The sequence below is a fragment of the Molothrus ater genome, chromosome 3 (assembly GCF_012460135.2).
Source record: "Molothrus ater isolate BHLD 08-10-18 breed brown headed cowbird chromosome 3, BPBGC_Mater_1.1, whole genome shotgun sequence".
NCBI lineage: Eukaryota > Metazoa > Chordata > Aves > Passeriformes > Icteridae > Molothrus > Molothrus ater.
In genome coordinates this window covers 67,851,063-67,864,972 of record NC_050480.2, presented here as the reverse complement: position 1 = coordinate 67,864,972, position 13,910 = coordinate 67,851,063, and the positions used below count along the sequence as shown (strand labels likewise).

General features: G+C 41.1%; 1 protein-coding gene across 1 annotated transcript; it reads right to left on the bottom strand.

The window, feature by feature from the left end:
• Window positions 1-527: 527 nt before the first annotated feature.
• Window positions 528-13,216, bottom strand: LOC118685145 (uncharacterized). The gene is made up of 4 exons (XM_054514229.1): window positions 13,047-13,216; window positions 11,034-11,130; window positions 5,093-5,494; window positions 528-1,276 (listed from the first exon to the last, which is right to left on the bottom strand). Exons 1-4 carry the CDS (start codon window positions 13,214-13,216, stop codon window positions 1,013-1,015), a joined length of 933 nt encoding a protein of 310 aa, XP_054370204.1. The 3' UTR covers window positions 528-1,012.
• Window positions 13,217-13,910: the final 694 nt, after the last annotated feature.

Genomic DNA, 13,910 nt, shown 5'->3' with positions numbered 1-13,910 from the left:
CCCTGCAGCAATGCCTTTACCCCAGCAAGCTGTTTGCAAAGAGAATTCCTGCAGGGAAAGAAGTTTCAGGAATTTCCAAATTCCTTCTCCTTCCTGTTACTAAGAAAATCTAACAATCTCTCCTTTGATGGAAGCTCCTAGAAAACTGCATTCTCCATAATTGCTGAAGGATGGATGCAGATTAAGGGAGAAAACGGGTTAAACAAGAGATAATAGACTTCCAGAGCCTCTTTATTCCACAAAGAATGCTGACCATGAGTATACACAGTAAAGGGAGAAATATCCTGGGGAGATCACAGGAGAAAATCCTGTTGCAGAAAAACAACATGCTTCAATAAAACCAGAAAGGCAGATAGGTGCATCTGTTATCAATCAGCTCTTTAGACAAGTTGAGGAGTCGTGGAGCAAAAGAAACAAGCTTTCCCTCAGGCTCAAATTCCTCCTTGGAATTTCTCAAATGTCCATGGCTGCAGAGCTGTAATTCCCCGTCTGCCCTGAGAACAGCAGCTCTCGCCACGTTCCTTACCAGCCTGGTTACGCAGCCAGGGAAACCAGCGAAACTCTGAGTACCTGCACACAAACCTCACTGGTAAAGGCAGGTTTGGCCCATTCATCTATCAAGCCAAAAAGCGTTGAGGAATTCTCGAGCACATACATACTCGCTCATTGCTTCTTTGTTTGCTTGCTTTCAATGAGGATATTTAAATTGCAAAATGAACTTCCTGTGAAGTTGTTCTACCATACCAGTTCAGCTTTTCTCCCTGAGCATGGAAAACTGCAGAGTGCATTACCGGTGTGCAGAGTGCCCATACGCTAATGTTAGCAGCAACCAAACCCCGGCCGTTTCGTTTAGCATAAGAATAGCTTTGCTGTGTAATGACAATGCCGACTGAAAAACAGACCTTTCTGTACAAACACTTTAATTTAAAGCTTGGCCACACGTCCTTGTACAACACGAACTTAACCACACGTCACACACCCTGGTCCTCAGTTCGCAGTCCCCTCCTCAATCCTAGCTGCCCTTAACAGCCATGCGCTCCCTCTCTAACTCCGGACAGCCCCGTCTGCCTTGTCCTTTACTTGTCACGGAATCACACAGCATCAATTCGATTGGAAAAGGCCTCTGAGATGATCGAGCCCAAGCTCGTCCTCCCTGGCTGAGCACAGGCAGGGGGGTTCCTGCCGCTCGTCCTCTGGCACTGCGCTCCCTGGCAAAGGCGCCGAGCTCCCTGGCGGCTCGAAAAGAGCAGGGCCTGGAGTGATGAATTTCGAAGGGCTGGAAGAGAGGGGGAGGGAATTCAGAGAGAGTGTTCTGGCCGAGCAGCGAGTGGATACACATTCGTATTTTGGTTTGGAAGGTCTTTTGTTCTGCAGATCCCTTCCTAGATGTGTACACTGAGATCGTGTAGGTGGCAGCAAAAGGAGCATTCCCCAGAAGTACCCTGCATCGGTGCTGCATGTTCTTTTTGCTTCCAAAGTGTGTTCTGTACTCCTGGATATTTCCAAACCCTTCTCTAGCCTCTGGACTCTGACCTCAAACCAAGGAGAATTCAGTAATGAATGTAGTTAATTTGAAACCAATTATTGTTTCCAAGGTCAGTAATGGGAAAACTGACTATCAGCAAATAATCCTCCTGAGAACACAATTCTGAAGGGATCCTGTGTTTCCCTTAACCAAACAATGCCATAGAAACTGACCAGATGTTTGCCTACTCAATTTACCAATCTACTACCATGCTTTTCCTATTGCTTAAAGCAGGCCTCACAAAACCTGAACTAAAAGTACACCGCAGTCACAATGGCATGCTTATTTCACTCAGACCAGGATTAATAGAGTGTGTGGCTTCTGAATTTTAAGAAAATCAATGACATTCATATTGCATTTGCTAAACCAAAAGTTGGATCTCTTCTTTTTGGTTTCTGTGTTTGGGAAGAAAAGGCCAAGTTTTACTATCCACCCTTCAATAAAAAAACAGTCAAAGAAAAACGTTTCCTGTGAGTGTTGTAGATCTTCCTTGATCAGCCAAGGTTTACATCATGGACAAATATGCCCATTTGTATTCAGAGGATGCAGACTCAGGATGCGCCCAACCTATTTCCCTACCACAACTTCATCATCCCCCGCTTCAGATTCCTCTGTTCCCCAGGCACCACCCTGATTCATAATCTCAAGAAAGTAGGAGATGCTTGATAATCTTGCAGACCTGCACAACAACTGTGTTCACTGTGGATTTTCCAGCCCAATTGATGGCCTACTGTCTGGCTTGCTAACTTCTAGAGCATGAATGCTATTTGCTTATCTGTCATCAGAGTGGCTCTCACTTTGGTGTCTCTTTGAAGAAGGCCAGGGCCAGCACCTCTTCAGCATGCAATTTCATTTATGTGGCTTTCTTCACTCTGAATTTCTTCATCCAGTGCTAGTCACACAAGACCTGCAAAACAGTTTCACCTCCTGGTGCAGTGGTTTTTAAGCCCAGAAACATTATTCCATAGTGTTATTATTTCCAGCTCCTCAAAATTAAATCATTCTTTTCCTGTCATGAGTCATCATTTTAGAAGGACTTGGTTAAGTTCCATGTATATGAAAGATATGCAGATGAGAAATGCAAGGTACATTACCTTTTACAGATCTTGTGCTGATGACAGAAAGTTGCAAAGTACGGATTTTTGTTAAATAGAAAGAGAAAATAAAAACTGTGCAACAGAGAAATGTGTGAAACTGATCCTAATACCTCTAATGGAAAAATTCTGCACATTCTGCAGTGCAAGTTAGCACAGGGTGACATCACCTTTTGGTGTGACTCCACCCTGTACAATCACACTTGGTGAGGCTGGGTTGTGTCAGGCTGAGAATGAGTGTACTCTGGTGTTGCAGTGTCAGCTGTTGCAGGCTGACAGCAGAGTTTTTCATGGAGCCACATCTATAAACCCTGGGCTTGTCAGTTACCACCTCCGCTTTGACTCCAAGTCAGATGCAGACATCAGAACTGCAGACATCCTAACTTAGATAATGCAAATTCCAGTGCTGGTGCTGTAAAGATGGAAGACAAATGGTCTCAGATCAATGTTCAGCAGGGGTCTTTCTTACCATTTTAAAAAAGTTTTCTAAGAAACTTTTTAATATTTTCTCTCCAGTAAAGATGCATCAGTCTTTCAATCCCTGAAACAGTAAGGCATGACTTTTATGCAGACAGTTTTTCATCCAGTCTATGTGCAAAATTCTTAGCAGTGTAAATAAATCATATTAATAAAATAAATTATTCCATGGACTATGATTTATTATAACATAGTTTATAGGGTTCCTGAAAATAAGTAATAAAACTGTTGCTATGCCTGCACAGATGGTTCATTTCTCTGCTCACTCTTCCCAGACTGGACATATAGTTTCACTGCCACACTTCCACTTACTTTTCCAGTAGAACAAGTAGATCCTTTGGTGTACCTAGAAAATTTAATGAATCCTTGTCTAAAATATGTTGGGTGATTCATGCCCTAAGCCTACCTGTTCTGCTACACTGACCACCAAGGGAAGCCCTGGCTGACTCATCTTGGTTATAAACATCTGCATTGCATATGTAAAAGTTAAATGAGATTCATTTTTCTGGTGGTATCTGCAATTGCTTCAGACAGTTCCTAGCAAAACTGTCATTTTTCAAAGAGCTCAAATACATGTTTTGTTCTGAAAGCCAAGAAAGCAGTTGAAAGTCATTTGACCAAAGGAAAACACTGATCAGCCTTTCCACAAATCTTTTTGCCACAGTGCGATCAATGTCTTAAAACTGTCCACAAAATAAATGCACTCAAACACAGATGAGAAGAACACACCAACAGGCAAACAAGCAGAAATCTGGATCCAATGAACTGAGGCAGAGGAAACAGACAGAACCTGGGCAGAACTTACTGATGTTCCATATAAATAATACTTTATAGTTTCCCACGTAAAACCCAATATGGAAAGTTTAGTATCCCAACTATGCTAGAAAATTAAACTGAGAAACAGAAAAAGTTCATCACTTCAGTTATCCTGTCAAATGAACAGTGTTAGCATGCTGAATTACATTATTTTCCTGACAAAAACAGACATAGATACCAAGAAAGAGAAATAAATTTTAATTATCTGTCTAAATCTTGCCATTTTCCTTATAAAACTAGACATTGAAGAATATGTCTGAATTAAGGCTTTGTTTTAGATCACAGAAATCTGAAGTATATATATTTGCATATATGATGTTTACAATTTGAAGAACTAATTTGAAGTTATCAACCTCTTGCACCCCAGCAATGTTAGGTAACTATGAGTTAAGAAAATTGGTACAATATCCTACCATTGTTTATGTGGACCACAATTTGTTTATAGAGTATCTAAATCAGCACAGTTCTTCAGATGAAAAGCCTTGATGCCTTTGTTGGCCCATGAATTGAAGAGACCAAAGAGATGGTAGGTAGTAGAAGAAAAAAAAAAGTTTTTTAATACGTACAATCAGGTTATGTTTTGACACTGTCCCACATGATATCCTTGTCTCTGAACTGGACAGACATGGATTTGACAGACAGACCACTGGGTGGATAAGGAATTGGCTGGATGGCCACACCCAGAGCTGCAGTCAATGGCTCCATGTCCAAGGGGAGACCAGTGACAAGTGGTGTCCTCAGGGCTCAGTATTGGGCAGCACTTTGTTTAACGTCCTTGTCAGTGACACACATTGGGATCAAGGGCACCCTCAGCAGTTTGCCAATGACACCAGGCTGTGTGGGTGCAGTGGGCACACTGGAGGGAAGGGATGTCATCCAGAGGGACCTTGGCAGGCTCAAGAGGTGGGACTGTGCAAACCTCATTAAATTTAACAAGACCAAGTGCAAGGTCCTGCACATGGATTGGGGTGATCCCAAAAACAAATACAGGCTGGGTGGAGAATGGTGAGAGCAGCCCTGAGGAGAAGGACTTGGGGTGTTGGTGGATGAGAAGCTCAGCTTGACCCAGCAATGTGTGCTCAGAGCCCAGAGAGCCAGCTCTGTCCTGGGCTCATCCAAAGCAGTGTGGCCAGTAAAGACAGGTCATTCTGCCCTTCTGCTCTGCTCTCCAAAGACCCACCTTGAACACTGCATCCACTTCTGAGGCCCCCAATATGAGAGGGATGTGCACCTTCAGGAGTCCAGAGGAGGCCACAAGGAGGAGAGAAGAAAATGAAGAAGAGAAGGAGACGAAGGAGAAGGAGAAGGAGAAGGAGAAAGAAGGAGAAGGAGAAGGAGAAGGAGAAGGAGAAGGAGAAGGAGAAGGAGAAGGAGAAGGAGAAGGAGAAGGAGAAGGAGAAGGAGAAGGAGAAGGAGAAGGAGAAGGAGAAGGAAGGCTGGGAGATTTGGGGTTGTTCAGCCTGGAAAAGAGAAGTTTCCAAGGACACAGCACCTTCCAGTGCCTAAAGGGGGCTGCAAGAGAGCTGGAGAGGCACTTTGTACAAGGGCCTGTAGTGACAGGACAAGGGGGAATGGCTTCAAACTGACAGAGGGTGGGTTTAGATTAGTTATTAGGAAGAAATTCTTTATTGTGAGAGTGGTTAGGCACTGGAACAGGTTGTCCAGAGAAGTTGTGGATGCCTCATGCAACAAAGGGTGGATGGGGCTTTGAGTAACCAGCTCTATTGGAAAGTGTCCCTGCCACTGACAGGGCATTGGAACTAGATCATCTTTAAGATCCCTTCCAACCCAAACTATGCTATGATTCTATGATTCTGTGTTATAAGCTCCAAATGCTAAGTTTAATAAAAAATCAAATTCTTATAATTAAACTGATGGTATTGCTAAAGGTATGTCTTTTCATAACCAGGCAGCATATATGCCATAATATAATTGCACACAGAGACTGAAATCACTGGTGAGAGATAACCTGTTGACCAAATGACAAAAAGGCTCCTGCACCTGCAGTTAGCAGTAAGTAAGTAAGTTCAGTGTATGTCTTCCACCACAGTTGGCATAGCTGGTGCACAAATTCAAAGCTACAATCAAAGGCAGTTGTGCAAGTTAGACCTTAGCTAGTATTTTGAAAACACAGAGGGAGGGGCAGTATTAAACTATGAAGAAATATTTATGAAAAGGAAGGACACAAAGTACATTCCTGTTTAATTAGGAACTACTGATCCACAGGGGAAAAAAAAAAAGGAAAAAAAAGGCTGCAGTTATGAAAACTGATATTTTTGGACAGCACTTGTTGAGCTTTATGATCAGCTCCAGTTATGCACAACACTGTGAAATAGCTTTGCCTGCCAGTCTCCAAAACAGCCAGATCACCTTTTATATCATCCAGTAAAATGCTCTCTGCAACAATTTATCTTAGAGAAACTTTCAGAAATCAGTCACAACCTTTGTTTTAAAGGTTTTATTTTTGAAATGCTGACAGCAGCTTAGCTCTAGCATTGTCTACAGAGAATGCTACTACAGAGATACTTAAATGATGCTGTCACACAGAGGAGAATAAATTATTTCAATTGTAAATCAGCTAATTATATATTCAATCTGGTACCTACTCCTCTTTTATATAAGAAAGCTTTTTTCTTGCTCTGGATGAAATAGTGTGCCCAAAGCCATATAAAGAGCCATTTTTTGTTTTTATCCTATCAGTATCACTCAGTGTCTTGATTTAAGATTTGTATTTCTAGTCATGTGATAGCCTCAAGTTTTCTTTTCACTTCATTTTTAGAGTTTTGAAATTTTCAATGTACACATTGACAAATATCCCAGAGGTCAAATCCTAATTTATTAATGTCTGAAATCTCATTATTTTTTAATATTTTTAAATCTCATTAGTTTAAGACCTAACTGCTGATTTTTTATGCTTAGGTTTATTAAAATTGATGATAATAAAACCAATGTAAATCCCTTCTTTATATAAATGAGCAATTAGAAACAATGTAAGCAATTACAAGCTATATAAATATGTTTTCATTAATTTTCTGATAAATATATGAAATTTTCCCTGTGGAAGGCTGATTATAAATCACTCACAATCAATCTCTGCAGAAGCAACCAGCATAAAGAGGAGTCAGCCTGGCTTTCCTCAATCAAATCTAAAAGAAATGAACTTGCTTTACCTCAAAGACAGAACAAGCGAAAACAAAAGGAACAGAACACAAAAGGAACATAACTTTAAACTGAACTTTAGATACACCTAGGTCCTCTTGGGAGAAACATGCATTTCAGTGTTGTGTCCCCAAGAAGAATTCCTTCAGCTTCAACCATAGGCCTTGTATATGGGATCATGAAAAAAGAGATGCATCTTTGTAGCTCTGTGTAAGCAAAACTCCTCCATGTGGTTTACATCACATCCTTCCCAGATTGGTTCCTTCAAACAAAGTTTTCTATACAGCCCAGGTTGGGTATTTGAAAGGCTAGAGCTTTATCTCTTCTTTAAAGTATAATAACCTTTTGGGAGTTGGGTTTTTTTTAAATAGATTATTTGTTTTCTCTTTGCCTACTGCACCTTTGTCAGTTGAGCTGCTTATCAGGAGATAATGAAAAGGTCTTGGATATGAACTGTTAACAATCTACATCAAGGAAATGAGACACATAAACTTTTAATAAAGATCTCTTATATGTTCATTCAGTATTAAACTACAGTATTAGTATTGGTTGTATTAGTATTAATTAGTATTAATTAATTAGTATTAATTGTGCCAACACAATTAATTAATTAAACTTATACATCTTATTCTTTGTGATGTTTCTGCTGGTCTCTCACCGTGGGCAGATGGAGGGAAGAAGGTAAAGCACATGGCAGGCATAATTCCTATTGCAAAATTAAGCAGAAAAAAAAATCTGGTTTGACAAGATCAAAGATGAGGAGAAAGGGCACAGTTCATTTTCCTCCCTGGAACCCCTTCTCTGAAGGTCAGTTCTGATTATTCTGTACCCTGGTAACAGAAAACAGTAGATAATATTGTGAATTACCATTCCTTCCTTCCAGAGGAGCTAAGAGAAGCCTGGCTCTCTCATTCTGTCATGCTTGCTAATACTTCTGTACATTAATTGCTTCTTAGATTTGTGTACTTTTGTTGACCTCCACTTTAGTTTAAAAGGTAAATGTGTAAATGTTTGCAGGAGCAAGGCCTGAGTTTGTGTACTGACTTCCTTTACACTGGACTAAAATGACTGGTATGACATGGGCTTTGGAGACTGGGGAAGGGAGAAAGTGTGAGTTTTGCTCATATGTGTGAATTCTCTTTTTCAGTAACACAATCTTCTCAGGGAAGTTTAAGTGAGCCTTTTCATTTTCAGGAACACAACTACAAGACATCTCAAGCAACAGTTTCCATATTCTTTCTAATTGTCTAAAAGTAAGAGCTGACACAAGTTTTTAGAACACTGAAAAACTAATACCAATAAGAAAAAAACAGGATTACCCAATTCTCTTTCTTCAGTCCACTTTGAAGATCAGCTGTAACTGGTTTAGATTTTGTTTGAATAATGTAATATCTTTAGTAAATTAGGTACAAATAAAAATTGAATGTAGCTACAACTGATCTAAAGGTATTCCTAAGCAAACTTCATAGATAAAGATAAAACATTTATGTTGTGAATTAAAATATTTATTTGTGAATTAAATTCATAATTGCATTCAGTGTATTACATTCATTAATCAAATGCATATGAAAACCTATATAGGCATGATAGTAATTGCATTGCCATTGACCAATGACAGAAGGGGGCTTTGACAGATATACAACAATTTGGTAAGGTAAAAATTGATTTGGCAGAAGATCCAAAAGCAAACAATATTCTCAGTTTCACAAAGACAAGCTTTGAGAAACCAGAGAACTTATTTGTGAAGTCAGGGGCTGAGGAATTCAAATATTGAGGATAATACAATTATTTGAATTGAAAAGGATTAAAGTATGTGGACTTTGTCTCAAGAAAGCAGAAAAAGTTTTACTGAAGAGAGTTGAATAAATAACCACAAGCAAATCCCAAAACATTTGCAAAATGGCAAAGAGGCTCAAGCACAAAGGAAATGTTATCTGAGGGATGAAGAAAAGGAAGGACAAAGTGAGAATTACCAAAAGTCAGGCTGAATTAGACTTTCAAAAATATATGAAAAGCAAACAACAAAAAAGATTCTTCATTGCCGTAAACTAAAGACAATAAAGGACTGTAGTGCTATGCAATAAAAAGTGCAGAGAATGGAGGATAATCTTGGCAAAATATAAATTGCACTTTACTACTGCTCTGAAGTGAATACTTTGCCTCAGATTTTAATGAGTACATTGACTGATCATGGGAGCAAAGTCAGTTTAGACAATGGCAGGAGTGTGGGGCAAAGCAGCATTCAGAACAAGGACAGAACAGAAGTCAAGAAAATGAATGTAAGACCCTGCATCTTCACCCCATTTCTGAAAGGAACTGACATGTGAGCTCATGGGTCTACTGCCTGGTGGCTGGAGAGGAGCAATTTTCACACCCATCATTAAAGTGATGGTCAATTTCAGCAGTGGAGTTTTTATGGCCCATCACCATGATATCCAGGCCTGTAGAACACATATTAGCTAGCAGCAAGTATAACTTGGGACAAAATTGAAATGACTAAATTTTTCATTTAATTCATCTTTTCCAAATGTAATTGATTGATTATTCCATTAGCCAAATATTTGCAACTGGATCTACAAACTAAACCTTAAGAAGCTTAAGTAATTTAATGTTTTTAATAAGACATACACTGTCCAAGTATTAAAGTTATGCTATTTCTGCTTTACAATTTCATACATACAAAATTTTATAAGAGCTACTTAATTGTCAACACTTCCTTTTTTTTCTTTTTTTTTTTTGTCAGCAAGTATAATTTATCATGAGATAAATCATATGGCAGCACTAACAACTATCAGTCAAATCTGAACTAGCTGCAGAGGAAATCATAGTGGCACCCTGAAAATTATTGCACAGGACAATTCTTCACATTTACCTTCCTCATTTAATTTAGAAGGATATTTCCTGGTTCTAGATAATAAGTCCATTTATTCAGTAGGGAATAACAGCATTAGGTGCTGAAATCACTATTTTGAGCTAAAAATAGCTCCCATTACTAGAAGATCATTTCTGCTTTTTGCTACGACAGTTTCTATTTCTACCATGTAGCAGAACAGGCCAGATTTGCTGAGAAAATCTGTTCTGAGACCTTTGACTCTCTGAACTGTGAAGCTGACTGCAGTTGCTGTCCTTTCTGTAAGCAGAAACCTGAGAAGTGGGGCAAGTAAATCAAAATGGAAATGGAAGAGCAGGGCCAGGTTGGCAATAGTAGGGATGAGTGCTTTTGTTTCTAAAAGAAGTGAAAAAATGCGTTGAAAGTCATGCTTTGTCTATGCCTACACTGGCTCTGCAGCAACTTGCTTTCCTGTTCCTTTCGTAACAATTGGGGAAGACACTAAGGTGTTGCTCGTCCTCACAGCACACTAGTTTTTGCTTTCCACAGTGACATAGCAGAGATGCAGAGAATTAGCATTAATATAGCTTTTACATAAATATTAACAAGGAATGTTCTCCTTCTCCTTCACTCTCCACAAAGAGTGAGCGTGATCCGTTACTGCCCGGTGGGTGGAGAGCTGGTAAAGGCGGCTTTAATTCCATACTCAAATCTCAATTTTTCTTGGCAATGCCTCTCGTGTAAGTTGGCTGCTCTAAATTTGCTGCCACAGCCTCCTATGGATCATTCCAGCTGCTCAAAATAGCTGTTCAAAGTGAGGAAACCTCTACACAAGAAGTATTCCCTAGGGAGAAATTTCCACAAGTCTACAGTCCCTCTGTGCTACTGGGAAAGTGTAAAGAGACTGGCTAAGAAAACAGAATTCATCATTGTCTTTTCCATAAAAAAAAAAAAAAATCATACTTTTTCATTTTTCATTCTGGACATGGTTATTTGTTGATACCAAGCTTACCCCCTATCAAGAATATGGATAAGATCAATATGAGTAAGTTAGCTTCACACTAACTCTGTGAGCTCTGTGCTCTGCAGCTGGTTATAGCAATGAAAATGGGGAGCAGCTTCAGCATCATACAGGCTTGCATTCTGTTTCTGACTGCCCCAAAGCTCTGTTTAGCTCTGTTTTGGTATGCAGAACCTCTGAACTCTGACTGTTGGGCTTGGTAACACACCTAACATTAAAAAAAAAAAAAAAAAAAAAAAAAAAGAGGTTACAATAATAGTCACAACAGGTTTTTTGTAACACAGAATTTCCTCCTGTGGATAGGGGAATGTACCTGGCCAGTTACAGCCTGTTGTGCCAGCAGATTACTACAAAGGAACAAGATCATAAACAATTTTTGGCCCCATGTCTACAATCATATGATGATATCTGAGCCTTCCTGTCTTCCCAAGCCATTCTTCCTCCAGATTCAAATGCCTGATTAATGTTATCAAAACAATTTCAAAACTGGTCTAGTTAAATTAGTGCAACCCCTTTGAATGGATATTTTCAAACCTGTTGGTCCTTCAGCTCCTGTCCTGCTCTTTATCTCTGGGTAATCTCAGTTGTAAACATGAATTCAGCAAACATCTTTCCAACACTGACTCATAGAACCTCCCCCTAATCCAAAACAATCTCCTTCTGTCCTTCCTGAAACCTCAGCCTGTCTCTCAGACAATACTTTGTTCATGTCTAGTTGTCAGTCAAGTTCAAAAAAGAGCTTTCACTGTTTCCCTCCTTTCCCTCCTCCACCTGTATTTTTTGTGTATCTGTCAGCAATCCAGACTCCCATGAAGGCCTGCAGCCTTCAGCATTAATACAAATCTCTTTTTAGGTGATCTGGCTTCAAATATACAACATCATCCTGCTCCTTTTCTAACACATCAGGAAAAATACTATTCCATCTTATTCAGTGTTGAGGTCACTTCCCTCCTTATGTCAGCTGGTGATACTGAACTGCATTGTCCCTTTTTAAAATTTCAAACAAATACTTCATGTGGTTTCATAGGTTATCCATCCCACTGAGACACTTCCCAGAGATAAAAAAAGAATGTACTTAATTTTTTTTTTTTATCTTGTACTCCTCTTAAATGCCTCAGAAGTATTCTTACAGGGAATTGGTGTGCCTTAAAACCAAGGGACAACAGTCACAGCTACTGGGTTAGGGCCACTCTGACTGTAGTGAAGTCTGTCTGGTAGCAAGTGCCAAGTCCTGAATTGGAAAAGTCAGAAAGAGAACAAATTGAAGGGGCAGAAAAGAGAACTGTCAAGACTTCAGGAAATTATGAAGTTTGTGAGCATGTGGTCCAAGACACGCTGAGACCACACCATAGTCAAGATCAGGAAGTCAAAAACTCCATACAAGACAGGATCCATGACAAGAAATAGATATATCTGGCTGGAGCAATGTCACACAGATCTCTTGCAAACAGCAAGTAGGATCAAACACCTGACTGAAAACTAGAGAGGACATTAAATCAACAGAAGACAGAATTAGGAACTAGTACTGCACATCTAGAAAAAAGGATGGGTAGACCGGTATTAAAAGTAAATGTGGAATATGGCTGGACTAAGTCCACAAACTCTCAGATGTAGTGCTATTAGCACTTTAAGCAGATTTAATCCATTGTGACTACTGAAACTAGTGGTCCTGCACTCCCCATCCAGACTTTCATGCTCATGCCCAAGCACAGCTTCTTATTTATGCCAATACAAGCATCTATGTAGCTGGGACACGAACTGCCTTGGGAAACTGATGCCAATTAAAGCTGATCACAATTAAAAACTATTACCATCATTAAAACTAAGTAGTCAGCATTAAACTTGATGCAGTCCACTACACAGCCATGCAAGTGCTTGTACTCGCACAAGGAAGGAGACAGCATAGAGGTACAGAAAAACGGCTGAGAAAGTAAAACCTTTTTATTTAGGGTTGTCACAACTCACACTAAGTTAATAAAAACCAGCGAAGCCCCAGCACTGGAGAACATGGTTCTCTGCCAGCTATTAAGGCTGTGCCATGGGAGCGTACAGCGGCAACCAGCTACCTAGGGAATGATTCACGTCCAGCTGCCTTGGCAATGACTCACTGGCTCAGTGACTCACTCCTCCGCTGGTGGACAGAGCCCACTGCCTATTATGCCGTCCGATACTGTCTCACTGTCTCCTAGTAGGGACTCATTCATCTGTCCCCAGCCATCTGCTGCTGCCTGTCCCATGTAGTGCGTGCGAGTACCGTAGGCTCTTCGGGGAAGATGGAATTTTCTGTTCTTCATTTGGTCAGTTGCGAGCCTTTCCTCAGACTACGAAGCATTTCAACACTGAGTTTATAATGTGTTATAGTACCGCTAAAAATGCTTTAGGCGACCATAGATCAATGTGGTTTTCAACGATTTCTTCTAAATATTAGAAAAAGGAGTCGCAGGTTGTCAGGTAAATGACCCGCGCACACAGATCCGCGGTCCCTCCAGTGTACGCCGACAGATGCACATGTCCTGCCCGGTCACTCGCTCCTTGTGCCACATACCCACGTACCAGTGACTCCCCATTTCTCGGTCACACACGCTGGGCTCCTGGAAGGGGCGAAGGGAGCGGGAACTACGCCTGAACGCTCGGCTGAGCTCCTCTTAGGAGCGAGGGAAACGCCTTACGGCGGACGCAGAGGGAAGGAGCGTCGGGTGCGGGCGCAGCGCTGCCGCCGCGGCCCCGGAAGAGCCCAAATTCTCGGGCTCGCCCCTCACTACACGCCGAACGGTTTTGGGGGATGCTCCCCCGCCGTCTCTAGGCCGTGTTCAGCCCTGCTTCCCCTGGCACGGCTCTCTGCCGACCACAGCCCGTGCTTCCCACCCACGTTCGGGGCGGCGCGGTCCGATCCCGGGGCGGCCGCCACAGCGCGGCCCGAGCGCTGCCCCAGCCCGCCGCCGCCCGCGCTCTATCTCCCGCTCCCTGCGGGCCGGCGGGAGGGCGGCG